At 42.8% G+C, this 17837-nt stretch overlaps 1 protein-coding gene across 1 annotated transcript in view; it reads left to right on the forward strand.

Annotated features, from left to right (window-relative positions):
- T265_01264 (hypothetical protein) overlaps positions 1–16316 on the forward strand; it is a gene marked incomplete at both ends in the record, with an annotated part of 33639 nt that extends 17323 nt beyond the window's left edge. The window contains 7 exons of the mRNA XM_009165249.1: positions 4206–4337; positions 7473–7585; positions 7705–7806; positions 10649–10798; positions 11624–11892; positions 12740–13003; positions 16262–16316. Coding sequence (XP_009163513.1) covers positions 4206–4337; positions 7473–7585; positions 7705–7806; positions 10649–10798; positions 11624–11892; positions 12740–13003; positions 16262–16316 — 1085 coding nt within the window. The remainder of the gene's footprint in view (positions 1–4205; positions 4338–7472; positions 7586–7704; positions 7807–10648; positions 10799–11623; positions 11893–12739; positions 13004–16261) is intronic.
- Between the last annotated feature and the right edge of the window lie 1521 nt (positions 16317–17837).

Raw genomic sequence — 17837 nt, forward strand, 5'->3', positions numbered from 1 at the left:
AACCCTAGGAGTTCCGTAGCGGTTCATTGTGGCCCGATTGGCATAGCATTGAACAATTTTGAAACAGAAGCATAGTTCCACAGTTTGCCTACCACTTCGTATCTGCGGATTTTACAGTCATCCAGCTTGAGTGAACACAAGGTTCGTGCATGCTATGTTAGTATGTTATGCTTGTTTCGATGATGTACTCGACCCTAATTGGATCACGGGGAATGTGTTGTGAGAAAGCTATTGTTAACTCAGTAATCTTGGATAATTTCCGGATTGACGCTTCCATTTATATACCTGTTGTTGGTAGTTGATCAGGTGGCTGTTGATCTGTTCGCCGAGCCCTGCAATTGATTTGCAAACGTTTTGTCAATTGCTAAGCTCGGCGACCAGATCGACGGCCACCTGAATAACTATCAACTAATACACCCAAGATACCAATATTCCAGCACATTACCAATATGCCTATTGTACTTAACTTGTCTGAACCGTAAATGACTGCCAATAAGAATGTCTTCCAAGTGGCACATTAATGTGTAATTCCAGAACAATTTGGGCGAATAATATCAATCACAGCGTATTTCCATAAAGGAAAATACTCAAAAGGTTGCTGAAAGCTCTCCGAGGCGGTCTGTGTGCGGCAGAATCAAAGAGCCTAATTCACTTGGCACGATATTCAAGATATCACAGCGTATTTCCATAAAGGAAAATACTCAAAAGGTTGCTGAAAGCTCTCCGAGGCGGTCTGTGTGCGGCAGAATCATTTGAAGAGCCTAATAAACGAGAGATTCGGTTGAGTAACCCGTGAAGACCAAAGAGACTTGCAGATGGGTGTATTTTTTGGCATCATTCTAATTTTGGTCCAGGTAGAACGTAATGTTGACGGAAACTCGGAAACTGCACCTGATGAACCTCAAGATGGGCGAAACCGGTCATAGACTGTGGAAAATTGTTCAGCAACCACGTGCGTATTCCACTACCGGTTTCATCCTTGTTTTTCGGGCTCATCACGTAGGTGCATCCCCTAAGTTTTCGTCAAACTTATGTCCTACTTGAACCCAAATTGCACTTAATTCGATTTATACACTCATTTGCGTGCCTATTGGGAGAGTCTCAATTCGAAGACCGATTAGGTGTCCCTATTGAATTCCAGCTTAATCTATTGTCTTTAATGTGTAGTAGACAGGCCGCCTCATGTTTCTTGAAGCGTAAACTTAGAACATAAGCAACTCGAGGACTACGCCTACTTGATGAGCTGCAAGAAGATGAATCCCGTCGCAGGTGTTCGAAGAGCTTTCTGCGAACTTTTGAGTGGTTACCTGTATTCTCATTTTATGTGTGTATGTATGGTGTCAGGATAATTATGAAGTCAAGTAAAAGATGATACTTGCTTTAAATTTGTTCTATTATTGTAGCGATTAAAACTAAGCCATTGGAATTTATGGCTTCTTGTAAACCTTTATTCTCCCGCACCGCGCAAGCGTGATATCTATTATCCTAACAGGACAAGATGAAACAAACGTTTTTCTTAGAGTTTCATCGTATTTACTGTTTTTCCTTCCCGTTGGTTGCATATACAGGGCAGCCATCCCAAAAGATTGCAGTACTTTAGTAGCAAACACGGTAAGTTTTCTGTGTACACATGATCCTCTCGGTAGTCTGGATCAATGTCTCCGAACAACAAAATGACGGCATTCTTCAGTTGCGTGACCGACACATAGACTATGAAACTCGTTTTTGCTTGTGAATACATGAACATTGTACTGTGTTCACAGAGTCTTCTTACTGATCACCTGATAAATCGGAAACCGTGAGAATCCTGTAAAGCTTATCTAAATTTAGATGTTCAGTAAGATCAATTAGCCTTTCACGCTTGCGTTTTCCTACTGCAGGAATAAGTCAGTACCCTAGACTGGTAGTGACTGGTCTCGCCTAACTACAGTGATTCCTCGAACGCTTCTTTTGCTGGACAAAGTTAGTGCTAGGTCACTGTAAATGAAACGCTTTGTTATACGTTGCCATTACAGTTTGCTGGCGAAAGAAAACCAACCCCGCTTTGTGATTATTTATGACGTCTCTTTCCATAATATGCGAAAGGTCCGACTCACTACTGTTTGCATGTGCAGCTGATATGAACACGTGAATGACGCAGTTGCCCGTGATCTCCTACAACCAAAAGCTCTGTGCAAGCGTAGCACGTTCGGAAATCAGTTGGGGTGACATTTAAGCCTTCGACGCATTTTTTATTGACCCGATACTATCTATGAGGTTGATCTCAATTCGACCTCAGCTTACTGAATTATAGTTTCTTCTAACAACCTCCTGACGCAGAGCACTTTTTTGGAATCTAAGTTAACTTTCCGAATTCCCTTTCCTGTCCTTAAATGAAGTTTGTGTACCAAGTAAAATATCTAACGTTGAATGCGTAATTGGTTTTCGGAAGGACATTCATACATAAGTTGGTTTGAGTTTTCCAAACTAGCCCGCTGCATTTACAGGAATCATGATTCCGAGTTTTACTGCACCGAGGAATAGTTACGCAGAAAAGACACGGAGTGCTGAGCCTGTCAGCCTGAAGATTTGGAAATGCCACACATATGCCTGGTTTTTACGTCACACTTCGTCAACTGAGTAAACCAAATAGCATTTTTGTGTGAATGAAGCGAAACTAGGTGTATCGTTCGATGTGTATTAGTTGCCAATCTGTGACCAGTAGTCAGTCTCCTTTTAGTGGACTATTCATTACCTAAGATCTCTTTGGGTGAAGGACGAACCTAACTTCCGTTATCAGGATTTTAGCCTGCCTAGTTGAACTCACTTTCATGAGTCCCCGAGTATTCACGTTCTGCAAAGTCGGTACATATGCTCAGGACTGCACCGATCCCATTTGTGTTATTTTGTAAACTGATAGGAAACTCTGCTTCCTGAGTGAATCTCACGATTCGGTAACAAGAATTGTCCACCTATCTGACAACGCTGGTTGGAGTAGTTTACCGGTCAATAAAGCTTGTGTCCTACTGAAACTTTCCCTCCACGAACACCAAAATTGCTTGACGGTTATCTACCTCCTTGGTTTTTGTTTGTTTTATGTGAGAAAGATATTTCCTGTAACATGGTCGTCCTTACAAGAATCCTTATTCTAACACTACCCTGTGCCTCTGCATAAAATGACCACTCATTTAATATGACCAAATCCGCTCTGTTCTTTAAAGGAATATGCATGGGTGTATGCAACCTATCTCATTTTTAACTGCCTTAACGTATCACAAAGGCACCGAAAACGACAGGTTTAGTTGTCTCACGTCAAAGCCAAAATAAATTACAAATAAATTGCAGTTGTCTAGTTCGCATCATCTGTAATCATTTCACAACGAATAAGTCTGAATGGTCACGCGGAATTTTACTTTGTTGATGATACGCCATCCAGCTATTTGAAAAACAAATGGTATCTCTATGCACCTGGTCGCATATAACTGAAGAGAACTTTACACCACAATGACAATTCGGAATTTGTTTCAGCCCCTGGAAGCCTGATTTCAGTTGATTAAGGTGAGACACCTGGTCACCCACCTGGGTCAGATTAGGTGTGCAGTCTTTTCATGAGTTTTGGACCTCGATAGATCCACAACCATTCGTCGCTCAATCAGAAGTAATAATGCGTTTACGGCCAGTGACTTCTGCATCCAAATAATGTCCAGCCTTTCTTGTCACTCTTACTTTGAGCGAGGCTGGCAACTGCTACTCACAGTTTTGTCAAGATGAACCGTTAGCGTTGCTGTATGATTCCAAAGTTACTGCTACATTCACCAGCCATACGTGTAAAATAGACAGTAATCATCGCACTGCATCGCTAGGAGAAACCCCACTCCAGCCCACCATTGCCCTACGGCGAGAAAAGCTATAAATCACCCAAAAGATAAGAAAGATAAATAAAAAATGGCGATTACAGTGCGGTCCTCTATAGATGAACTATGCCTAATCCGTGTGTGATTTTCGGTGCCACATATCCAGGCGAAGACTCATTTCAAGGCCGCAAACACTGCAGATCATTTTTCCATAGAGTAACTAGTGTTTTAGACTTTCCGGGTGCTTCGTCTGGTTGTCTGCTCACTCAAGTAGACTATTTACTGATACCAGTCTTCACACACAAATGTACAGTTCCAACGTTTGTGCATCAAAAACTCCATCATTGGTTTGTTCATCTTTCCTTCTACAAGATACTGAAAACCATATGGTCCTGCCACCAACCGAGGATGAAAGTACACAAAATGAGGAAAATTTGCCCAACTGGGTGACGTTTCCAATAGAAGTATGGGCGTCATGTGGTGAAGAATTTGTTCCACTGCACAGTGAGTGCCCGGTCTTTTAGTTGTTTCGATAAGGATATGAAAAGCTGTTCCTTCATTTCAAAGTACAATGACTCCCCTTCAAAGATAACCCTCAATAGACAGAAAAAACACTCCCGTACGAGGAAACCCTCTATAAATATCTGGTTTTCTTTCTCTTGCATTATTGTATCTTAAGCACTCATCAATGCAACCATAGTTTTTTCCATCTTCAGTCGATAGTGAATGAGCTCATTCAAGCTTTTTTAGTCGTTCCACTCAAATTTACCATGCCAAAACAAATTCACAGTGAACGACATAAGCTATCATGATAGCCGTAAAGTTCAGGTGGGACCGATTCCATCTTCTGGTTTTTTCGAGTCGCTCGTCATTCGTCGACCATGCCGATGAGCTGGTAGGGACATACGGTGTGTAAATTTTCATTGCTTTTTTGCACCTGTTACCGTCAAACTGTGCACTTAGAACCAAAAGTGTATCACAATCAGTCATCCCATTGTTATTGCTTAGCGTCAATTACTCGGCCTCCGCAGCTTATATGGTTACGTAGCGCTCACTAAATGGAACATATTTTGGGCTTCATTTTCTCCCTCTGCCATACGAGTGATTTGAAATCGAAATTATGTTTCACCATTTTCTGATAACAAGTAGGGTTATCTAAATTAGCGCACATTTTCAAGCGGAATTCATTTTCACTCGGTTCTGGGCTGGCCCGCCCCGACAAAATCGTGCTAGATGTAGATAGCTCTTCCATGCAGTGTTCCTTGTTTATTGGAAGCCATTTTTATCATCTGGAGTTGAGTCACCACCCCTAACAAAATCTGTATAGAAGCATGCGCCCAGAATTCCTCCGAAGTTAGTCACGACAGTGTACAATCAAGTAGCCAAAAATAGTGATGAATATTGATACTACCAGTTGGGCGTTTCGACTGAGTACTACGTCACTCTTCGTGAATAGAAAGTTAGTTATTTCAAACCGCAGAGAAAGAAAAGGTATTCCAAACTGCACACACTGAGGCAAGTAAAAAATAGGACAAATTTCATTTCGTAAAAGATATCATCCCTCACATAACAACATCTCAATCCGATTTCTTTAACTTAGGCTTGAAAAACCATCTCGGAACTCATAACAAAACCCACCTTAGGTATCTCCATGAAGTGATACCTTCTCCCAACAAATATTGAGGTTTAACGTTCGTATCTTCTGTTTCTCTACGGAAGGGCACCAACTACAATTCAGAAATTTGTTCCCAAAATCATCGATGATCCTACACATGATTTTTAGCTATGCGGGCTTCAACTAGCGTAGCGAACTCACAAAAACAAGGCCCCCCGAAAAGGGGTAACTGCCATGAAGAACGTACATTTACGTAAAGCGATAGATAGGATAACTTTTATTCTGACAGTCAGCTATAATGCATAAATTTCGCAATGCACCCATCAGAGGAAAATCGAACCTAACCTAAGAAGCGCGGCAAAGCTTGATGATCAGTTACTCGTCGTCACTCAGGATCGTTGAAATATTCGAGATGGCCAGAGGGGACGTTCCCAGCTACTCGGCTCGTAATGATTCTCTACTGAAACATAGTACATATGAAGTAGAAACGTAATGGTTTGAGTTTTCCGAGCAAATGACCCACTGAAAACCTTTTAGGACCAACCCGGTGGTGAGCTCTATCGATCCATATCTAATGTCACAATGACGGGAAAACTAAGAGGCATTCAATTCCCGTCGAAGTAATCGATTGAGTGCCTGATCTGTTTTTACGTGATAGCTGATGAATCTGGTGACGAGTGCCCTACGAGGAATCTTTTTGTTTGAGCTTCAAAAGACAGATATGTAGGTCTGTTTGGAACCATTCAAGTAACATTCATAGCTAACTGTTGAAGCTGTTGTCACCATACAAGTGGCCAAATCTGTGGTGACTTATGACCACAAAATTTTGCAAATGTTTCTTTAACTTACATCTGGTTACTGCAATAACTAAATTCAGGACTAGAGATCGCTAGAAAAGACTTGGCTTGTGGTTTATCTTTATAAGCCATCCAGTTGAGGTCTGTACATTTTTAGCGTAAGCTCTTGGTATCAGGACGATCAGGGTCATACTAGATTATGAAACCCATATAAAGCTTCGGTATTCGCAATTCGGACCGACCGGTGTTCGTTGGTAGTGTGAGGATATTTGTGAGTTGTAACGTCCTGTAAGTGAACATATTAGAAAGCCTAGAAGTACTGTATAGCTGTTTCATCTTTATTAGAAATCATCAGCAGTGTGAGTTTCACAAAACTCCAGGCAGTTTTCAACCCACAACCCCCGACCATTAGTTTGGACACCATCGTTCAGTCCCTAGTGGCCGACCAGAACTGTGGATAACTCGAATTTCGACAGGATATAGCGCTATTCATGGTTCAGTCACGGAGTCCACATCACACCCTCACTTGGTGACTGGCTCCTCGATTGCCTACCCCTCAGAAGAGCTTCGCTCATCACGTGGATTTTATTCTTCCACTGAGCCACTTATGGATTGTTAGTAGTGTGATGTGTTTTGGGAATCCTCAATAGCGAGTTGTTCCTGTTAGTGAGGCTTCGAAGGACCCTGAAGTTTGGTGGGTTGCTCACTACTAGTGATCCCCAATAAGTATGTGACACCTGTACAGTGCTTGTAGGCTTTTCAACATAAACTGGTTTCATTTAAAGGACGAGATTTCCATTCACAGGTCTGCTATTGGACCAAGCATAGCTAGTTGGATTTCTTCCCTGAATGGTAAGTCTAGGGAAATCAACACCTTGCAACTAAGTGGGCCTATTTTAATCATCTCATCCGCATTAGCCCTTAGGAAGTGACTGGAACACAAAACCATTTATATTCTACCAAGAAATCCGTAAGACGCGCACTGCCAATGATCTTCAGAGAAAGATGTACCAGCTGTACAGTGCTGCCAAGCCTTTCAAAATAGGTTGGCTTAACTGACCGGACTAAACGCGTAATCCATCTGTCTTCCACCAGTCCCAAATTACAAACTCCAAGTGAAACGAGCGACTGATGCTTCTTCTACCTTGATTTACTCCGAAACCTCGTGGAATTTTTAACAACCCACTTACCATAGCTGAGGAAATGTTTTATCAATCTTTGCCACAGAAATTTACGATGACTCGGAATGGATCAAAAGTCGACTGGAGGCAGAAAAGAAGGCGGATGAGAGTTCCGCTCCAATTACTTCTGATTCATCCACGTCATTCAACAGTTTGAGAGTGAGTCCAAGTAGATTTGCTAGCCGAACACCCGTTTCTTAAGTTTTCTAAAGTCAATCTGCTGCATACTTCCAAAGAGTTACCGACACCCACCTTTTCGTTCGGTTCTCATTTCGCAGGATGACGGATCTAACAGCAGACTGCAAGACCCACAACCAGCTCCCGAACGTCCGAAACCAAACTTACCCCTCACTGCCCCGGTTTACAAACAACCTCAGCGTGTGAGTTAACCTGCTCTGTCACACAAATACCTGATATTCGAAAAAAAAGATTTATGTAAGATACTTCATCCCCAATGTGGCAGCAAAACAAGTGACATGGTAGGCGAAATTCTTCAGTGCAATATAAGGTACAATGGATTAAGGGCGCACCCATTCAAGCAGGCTGAAGCCTCGGTAAAGCTGTTCCCGTTACGAGCCTCTAATACAAAAGAGATCCAACAGTCCCTTATCCCTTGTTCGTTAACTTGGATACAATCTTGGAGATGGTAAATTGCGTAGGGCTACTCGTTATTCCACAAGAATTGACACGTGTCCGAAACGAGTTACGTGTCCCTTCCAGATGCAGTGAATGGTTAATCCAAGTTTGACTCACTAGTCGGCCACACGGATGGCAAAGAGGTGCTGGATTCGTTTGACTGGATGTAATCAGAAGAGGTTTTTGATGATAAACAGGTCTCGCTTTCCAAATGGGTTTGCTTACTTCCTTCAGTATGAAGCGGATGAATAGTTCATCATTTCTGCTCATCCAGGAAGGCTCCGGATGTTGGTTAGTGAATTCCGTTGAACATCACCGGATAGGAAGTGCAACGCTTGCCGAATCTAGGATCTCACATTCATCTATGTTACCTCACTTTTCGGTATGGATAAACTGTTGCTTTTACTATATTTGAGCACCCAAACCATGGAAATGTATAGTATCTTCACGCAAGAATTTCCAAAAAGGAACACTCTCAGGAGCTTGTTCGTAGGTGTGCCTTCTTAACTCCCATGAAGTTGTCATTCATATTCTTACAAGTTTTGGAAGTGACTCTCTAACCCGAGTGAAATGTATCAAATTCCATTCAATGGACTGATTGACCCCCTCAAAACGGAATGTTATCTCCCAGCGTTAGGTGACCTTTTTGTGTAAACGTCAGTTCCGGTTCACAAACGATACGGCAAACCAGTTCAAGTAATGAATGAGCTCATGACAACAGGACGATGAAAGAGCTGTTTTGTTAGATGATCTCTTGTATGTCATTCTGCGATGTGCATCAAAGGATTGAGAGCTCTGAATGCTGACATTTCCGTATATGAAGATGATGGTGGTGGTAATTGAATCTGTTGTGATCTCTTCGAAGAGGACCTGTCACAGGAAACGGATCACTCTGAACTGTCTAGGGAGCAAATCATCTTCAGGGAATAACATATTTAATCCAGCATCGGTGTATTAGGCTTCTGAAAACTGCGAATCAAATTCGGAACTTGCAAGATATTTCCTTCCAGACTATGTGGTGTTCTTGGCTTGATTTTGTTTCCTTATACTGGTGTCCCGCGACTGGCACTGCACCTCCTTATGTCTTACCAAAATCCATGATTGTTACTCTGAAAGAACTCGTTGGTAACCCAAGAGCCGGTTAGCTACCATGTGTATGTGGGTTTTGTCTATTGACGTATGTTTTTCAATAAGGAATCCGTCAGGATTAGCGAATATACACTCATTTGCAAACTAATTTGGTTCTTTCGAGAGAATCACCTGGAACCCAGCTGAATCTCTCGTTTACGATGTTCTCAGGCAAGTAGAACATAAGGTTGACGGAACCCCCGGGGACTGCGCCTACCTGATCAGCCCCAAGAAGGGCGAATCTGGTCGTGGGCTGTCGATGGATTTTCAGCAACCTTATGAGTAGTACATAACAATCCGTCATGATCTTCATGGGTACCACAAATTACATTAGTACCAGCGATGTCGTATCCTAAATCACTATTGAATAAAGCCGTAAAATCTGTTTACCTACTTTTCTAATCGCTTCTCTAGTGCATACTTCTGTTGTAGGTAAAGGTTGTCCCAAGGTCACATTTCCAACATCCCTTTTCGCCACACCAGTGGTACTGCAATTGAACTATGAAGCTCAAGTTCGAAACTAGCCGATAACCACCCGGGGCTGTACAGATAAGCATAGGTCCCCTGTGCAGAGAATCAACGGAATTGAAAAAATAAACTGGAAAGTAGGTGTAGACAAATAAGCATTTGCAAGTTACCGCAGTGTCAATGGAGAACTCAGATAAACCTCAGCCGGAATTGAGTGTTTGCCTCATTTGCTGCCCAAGTATAGAATGAGCTTAACAAATAGCTAGGACTCAGGTTTGCCTGAAATCAGGAAATGACGAAACTGAAAGCAGGCCGTCAAAAAGTTTTGGTATTCCAAAACCAGCAGGCCACTGTAAGTACTAAACTAAAAACTCCTCCCACTTATTCCATTGTTTTCTGAAGTTGATGGGACATAAGAGGGTGTTTCACAGCTTTCTAGTTATTTTCTATTAGTTGGAACACATAAGGAATTCTGATCAACCTTTGAAATGTATAGTTGTGGATTTAACCTTGAAGAGTGGCTTTGCCATATGAACGTCACGTATTTATCTTGTGATGGATTCAATGAAGAAGAAATACATGATTAATGGAACACAGCCGCAGAACCTACTTATACTGCTGGGAGGCTAGTGCATCGACCACCATGCTCCAAGCTGAAAGCAATTTATTCAGTTACCAGAGACATCTGAATTGCACATCAGACTAAAGTATTCACACCTTCAAAAACCAGAAGAAACTGGCTATTTCACACGGCTATGCAGGGCTGTAAATAAAATATACAGCCACCTCCAGCTGCGTATTTTCAGAAATCGTAATTTAATGTTTCATTTAATTTATCCTCCTGCATAATCTACAAAAATTCTACAGGAGTAAATTCCACGGTGGACAGCTTTGTTGTCCTTCTCCGCCCGTGTTTGTCATCGGAGATTTTGTCCAATTTGAGAAGAAAATGTGCACCAAATTCATGCTTTTTTAACTATTTGCCGTCAGAAACGAATCTTTGTTTACAAGAACCGCGAAGTCCCGTCAAAGAACGTCTTGGTGTGGGGGGACAATTTGGATGCGATGATGCAAGATGCATCCTCAAAGCTTGGTTGTACAAAGAATCCCGATAGGTTTTGCACTCTGGATGGAAACCGCGTGAGTTCCGCCCATGTTCAAATACTTACCCGTGGTTAAATGACATATTTGTGGGTCTATAAGACGATTCGTCTAAAGAATGTTTGATAAGCCAGTCATAAAACGCCTGTAATCAGATGTTCCTCCATCTGTTAGTCTGGTAGTTCCTAAGTCATGGTTAAGAAAATAAATGATATGGTGACTTGATCGTCTCCAAAGCAGCACTCCTATTCACCTCGGTTCAAGAACACAAATGCGCAGTGCCACCGACTGATCACAGCCCACAATCGCCGTGTTTCTGTGTGTGGGGAAAATATCCTGATTAAGTGCTCCAAACTTCAGGATGTTAGCATATGTGATCAGGTGGATGACACGATCTGTTTTCAGGCACTCGGTGAGCTTTTGCTTAAATGAGCCAACCAACAAGACCGTTAATACCTCACTTAGCAATAAGTCGATTGGTTGGGAACATACTAACGAGAGCTTTCGGAAATAAATCAGTCTAAAATTAAAAAACGGACCGGAAAGCGTTTCGGACCGTGTATGCTATCCCAGTTTCCCATCAGGGTACTCAAAAAGATCTGGGTGCCTGCTGCCACATGATATTCAACGGTTTGGACTATCCTATTCTGTACTGAATCGATTAATGGTCAGTTTGTCATTCCCTGGTCTAAACAATCACATTGCAAACGACAAGTAACGCAGTATTGGATTATCCCGCGGGCTACTGATTGTGCATGCAAAACAAACCCTCGCTTTGTAGGGAGATTCCAAAATTTCGGCGTCTACCGCTCTGTGGTGGCTTTTTACTCCATGAAGTCCACCTTTTCCTATTTATTTCCGCAGATAAACCAGCTAAAAGACTTGAGACAGGATCAAATTGTTTGTCTTGTTTGCTGTGGTGAACGATTTATTGTTCCTAAGGAGATCCGCCAAGCACAAATAAGTGCCAACTGGGTTAGAGCTCGTCGCAAATACGGTCCCGAGGCTACCGATATCGTCGTGCAAACCCGTACTCATCCTTTTGTCAATGTGGATCCATTTGAGTTGCCAAACTTTGCACAACAAAAACAAAGTCAACAGCAACAAACCAATCAACGTGGAGTGACTACCGAGTTGGTAAGCTCTAGCTACGTTAAACATGAATGAGAAAATCGAGAGTATTACAGTCCGCTTTTGGTCGCACGCAGTGTCGAACAAATAATTGGTGAAACCGTATCTCGACTAATGTCAGACCACAGGACGTGATAGGCTAGCTCATGAATAGCTTGAATGCACCATATTGAAAAACACGTTTGATGTCGAGCCCATATATTTTTCTAATCAGTTTGCCGTGGACACCCTGTCGGTTTGTTCTTTGAAAACTGTCCGTCGTTTGTCAGCTCTTTACCTGGCCTCAGATGCCGATTATTTTGTTACAGACGTTTCATCAGTATCTTCGCAAAATTCCAGATCATGTCACGTGGATGAGAAATCCTATAAGGAGCAGAAAAGGCATTGCCTCAGGTGGAACCATGTGATATTACGCTGGTGGTGCGTGCATTGAAATGGACTAGACATCCGTAAGCTCTTGAAAAATTAGAGGAGAAATATAGACATGTTTGGGAGTAATATGGGATGGAACCGCACAAAAAATGTAAATGAGTCATCTGCGGAGATGAATACAGTTCCAATGAACTCAGGGCAGAAAATGGGGTTGTGATATCCGAATATCAAGTGGATGTTACGCCGCACAAAGATGGTAGCATCCTCGGTGATATTAAAGATAAGACCACGTTAAACCGCGAAAAAATCCTGAAAGCTGTTGATTGTTTACATGGTTGCCATTGTACATCTCTCTTATTGCACTCTTGGGACTAACAATGTCCGAGTACTGGCGCCAATTGGGGATACGTCCACCAAAACAGCCATTATCAACCGTCATTCCCGAGCTTATTCCACACGCATTCTCGCCTACATCAGCCACCAATTAACCCATTTACGTTTTGATCCATATCATATATCATATCATTCAGCTGTAACACCCTTCCGGTGTCTAGCTGCCACGCCACCCGAAGCAGGCACGAGGGCTAGGATATTGCCAGGTTGCCCAAGCCTAGACAGGCGAAATCGAGATGCAGATGTAGGATTGGAGCCACGGACCTTCCAGTCGGTAAATTCACGCTTTAACCAATGCGCCATCTCGTCCCCCTGTTACGATTTCATCCATATCATTCCTCCTATTTTGTATCAGCCTACTGATGCGCTCACCGTCGACTTAATATCGCACGATCCCACTTGAGACAATGACTGTTCTACGTCTTATACGCCTCTCCACCCATGTGATATGATTCTTTGCAGTTTTGCGACGCTGGTCGCTCTAAAGTGTATGTGACATCATTGGCGTACCTCTTAAAGTGTGACCGGAGTGCCTTTACACATAGCAGCTCACAGTATGAGTCTGGCCCTTTTAATTTGTCGAGGTTAACCAAAATCGTTATTCCACCCGGGGAATGCGTCTCTACCGCAAAACCATAGCCGTCAAACAGTCTACATTATCTGGAAAGGAAAAGTCGTGAGTGAGACTTTGGAAATGCGAGTAACTGGCCAGTGGCTTATTTAATCTACACAGGATATGATGCCACTGGTGCTTCAGTCACAGCGCGAATCAGGTTGCCTATATTCCCAAGCAACAACCTGGCAGAGTCTCGTCAGTGTTTTGTTGGATATATTTGTTTCATGGTGCTATAAGGACGAAAGTTCAAGCGTCCGATCCTGCCATATATCCAAGCCAGAGAGCCTGGAATTATCACGTTCTTCAGAAGAATGGAGATAAAACAAGAGCCGTTGTATGACTTAATGCTTTAGTTTTCCAGGGTGATTGTATCAGTGTCCGATGCCTCAAAACAGTGTTCAGGTTTTCATACGAGCTGATGCAAAGAACCTTCAGAACTTGCCAGTCCAACTTCTACTCTCTCAATATTCTATCACAATAAGCTTGCTCAAATCATAATGATTCGGTCGAGGTATAGACACTTTCCGGCTACGAGTCACAAAATTGGTCCTGGTAGCTTATATGACAGATGACACCCCGAATGGTACGTGCCAAAACCTTCACTTCACACTTTAGTGATTGTGTACGAGCCCAGATCCTGCTCATTTTTACGAGAAGCTTGACAAGCCATACGCCCATAATCAGTGTGAGCCCTTAAAGTGCTTCCAGAAAGTTCGGTTTGTTCAAATATGCATTTGTTGACCCCCGAAATGAATGAAATGACCGCACAATGCTTCCTGAGAGTCACCAGAGGACGCAGTCACTAGTAAGTATATGAAGACGAACTGCACGATTGTACAGATTAATGAAACCATGTCCAGTCATGCGTTCTATATAATCCCTCCGCTTAAAGGCCCAATGTGACGTTGCTACATCGGACTGAACTGAACTAGAGTTACTGAAACATTCCGGAATGAGGGCAACGTCTATTTCCATGGATCATTTCAACCCAATTTCCTGTACAATTTCTAGCTGCAGCGCCTAATTGCACTTTCCCACTTATGACCAACACATAGTAAAGCATCAAATTAAAGCAGTTTCAAGTCAAACCTGATTACCCAAACCATCAGACTTGAAAACTGCATTTATTACTCTCCGAAGGCGCTATGTAAAATGCGTCCAGAAACCAAACGGATGATGAGAAAGCCTGACAGCTGAGGCTCTAAGGGGAACTTTTGAGGTGACAATTATTTATTTACAGAACTAAAGACCCACCTAAACTCTGGCCAACTGGGGTCTCCGCATAGTTGAGCTCAGCTCTAAATATTTACCGGAAGTTCAGTTACCGAAACTCTCATTCTTCACAACGCGGGTGGCCATATGTTGGTTGACACTGTAATTGTTTGTCATGTCTGAAATTGGCCTCACCAGCGAGGTGCATTTTGGTAGCACATCAAAAAAGCATGTAATAATCTAGTTTCCGAAGAACGACTGAGCCACATCTTGGTCAGCATAGTTTAAGAGTACAGACAGCCAAGTGTAACAATGTTGTTTTGTTAAATATCCGGTGAAGATTTTCAGAAAAGTTTGGTAACAGTTGGTGGGATTCACTGTTGGGCAACGTTTCGCTTCTGACTCAAAAGCTTCGTCAGGCCAAGTGACTAGGTTACGATGTTGGTCGAGATTTGAGGCGGAAGGAGGACCAAACAGCTAAGTCAAGCTAAATCTGTGTCAGGTGTCGGCCAAGAGATTTTTTGTGTTAGGATGGGTCATCAAGTGTTGCGCCAATGGGGAAACCTATATAGATTTGGGTATAGCTCAGGGTCTAGTTCTTTCCGTTCGGTTCACGTGATGACCCTTCTTGAACGTCGTCTGCACTTTCCGACTGTGTGGATAAGCTAATGCGTGACGAACCGGAAGAACTAAACCCTAAACTGTACCCAAATCCGGTAAAGACGTTGCGTACGTCGTCTAATTATGTGTCCATTCGAAACCCTACAGGAACGTAAATATCACCTACGTTTGCGCACGAATGACTCACGGCGTAGAGCGACAAACAGCTCAGTGTCGAACAGCACCTATTGAGGAGCTGACAATCATTATTTAACAAAGGTAGTTATAAGCAACCAATACAGTCTCAGATAACTAAGCAGAAACCAACTTTTCAAAGTTGTACATCGAAGATTAAGGATGCTTCTAATTCGGCCATTCAATCATCTAACATATCGACGATGATTTTATCAAATTTGCTTATGTGTATGTAAAACGCCGGGGATGATAAGCCCAAAATGATTCTCCTACCAATCCATCCGCATAGGCATGAACACAAGATCGTCTAGTTTATTCATCTCGAGATAGATTTAGTCGGATGCCGATGAGTGTCTTTTTCTGGGCACAGGCTAATGCCCCCAAACCTCGTGGTGGACAAAACCCGCCATACTAACTTGTAGCTCTCGAGATTCGGGCCCTATGTTCCGCACCAGAGCAAGCAAACTTTTGCAATACTGAAGCAGGGTTCTTATCTTACGAAAGTCTGTGAGCAAGCTAGAAAGTAATTCTGGCAAGCCCTTTTACAGCTCAGGCAATTTTTCACTGAATCTTTTGTGATTGTCCGTAGAATGGCCAATCGTGGAGGAAGGAGTCACCAATGGTTAACTCAAAGAATCGAAAAACATACGGTGAGCAAAATATGAGGGATCTGAACCACAGCTACCAATGAAAACTATTCAAACCTAGCAAGCTAAGCTGAAACTGCAGGTAGTATACCACCCCGAAACTGAGTTTGCATGAGTAGGATTGCTCAGCACAGCGAGGAGAAAAGCTATAGCAGTGTGGTCCCGTTTACGCCTGAATGACGAAAAGTCTCTTGCCACTGGGTTTTTCGAATTTCGCTACCATGGTTAGGAGCAGAGTGCATTCATATCTATCTCCCCTTGCCATCGAATTCAGAAAGCGGTTTGATATACTTCTTGGATTAACTGATCAGTTGAATCACATCATCTCCCTGACAGAAACGTGTGTACGTTTTTGAGAACGGCAAACCGATCGATACGGCGCAACCTATAACCGGAAGCTCACTGGGTCAGTTACTGGGGCGCGTATACATGATGTTCCGGTTGCCCCAACGACCTGTCTGCTTCTACACTCCAGAAGGAACCAAGGTAAGTTGGATATTTGCCTTCACTCCTCCTGCTTCCTTCGTAGTCGAAACCAAGCCACTCACAACTAAAAGCGGAGCACATTAATACGCCAGGATTTATTCGATGGTTTATGAGCGAAATACACAAAAATTATGGCCATGTTTCTAGACTGTTATTTTTTATTATTTTTATTTGATTCGATTTTATTAATTTTCATTTAGTATGGTCGCCGTGATCTAGCATGCCTGCTATATGGAAAGAATGCTTATAACCAGTTCACAACCTCTCTTGTTTCATTATTGAAACAAGAATGAAACTGATCAGGATAGTTTCGGAGACAGTTATATATGATTGTATGCCATCTCCGGGTAAACGACCGATTCAGCGGCTGTTACCTCTACCTCACTCACTTAAGTTCAACCAGTAGATTGTGCTATTCGATGTAGCCGGTTTCTAGGATGCAACTAACTGGCCCCATGAAGACTACCGTAGAAACATGCTATAACTGGAGTCCGAGTTTTAAAAAGCTGAAGACAAACGGGCGATCAGTGACGAGATGCGTACAAGGATAAGCTCATAGATCAAAGTCAAAATGACAACGAATCTAAGTTTCACGCATTCTAGGCAGTCATTCTCGGCCGATCCATCCTCTAATGCACTCCTGCTATGAAGTATTCTTGCTGACTTAGAATCTTGATGGGTCCAGATTGCTGAAGAAATGGAAGGAATAAGTCCTGGAATCTGTAGAAGCTATTTTAACTGGTACGTGCAACAGGCTCACGAAGGCCGCTAGTGAGAGAAACGGTAAAAGGAGGTTGCTCCAGAAAAGACCAGCTTAATCGCCGGACAGAACATTCTAAACCAATGTCTAGCAAAAACCACCACCTATTGTTCGGTAAAATTCTTGACCCACTACGGGGCACTAGAAGACAAACTAGAAAGGCATTCCCGCCTCCACCAACGAAATCCCATCCACGCTGTGGAAGCGTAACCCTCAGATAAGGCTAATTGAAGTCATTTGCCTTTGTCCGAGACGAACAAATTGAGCCGAAGCGGTAAGCGAGCGATTTCAGAAGCTATCGTAGTGTGTGGTATTCAAAGATGTCCTAGACTGACTACACTCTAGGACTTACCTAATCTATTTCGCCTTACGACAGCACGACCGAGGCACAAAAACCAGGATTCTGTTAGAGAAGGGCTTGCGTGAACTCCAAGTACACGCTTTGTTACGTCTTAGGGTGGAAGCACGCATCCCACAATCTTGGTATTCCTTTAATTCAAGAGCGCGCTCGCTTCTGTTGTGCAACAGTGCATGCTCCAGAGGTTGATGAATATCATACGCTTATTGTATTCACAGGATAACCGACAGATGCCTGTACGGGAGGGCTCTAAGTTCCCCTGCACGCAGTGGTGTCCGACAAGACTCCTTGCGTCTTGCAAGTTTCGG

Source organism: Opisthorchis viverrini (assembly GCF_000715545.1).
Source record: "Opisthorchis viverrini unplaced genomic scaffold opera_v5_13, whole genome shotgun sequence".
Taxonomy (NCBI): domain Eukaryota; kingdom Metazoa; phylum Platyhelminthes; class Trematoda; order Opisthorchiida; family Opisthorchiidae; genus Opisthorchis; species Opisthorchis viverrini.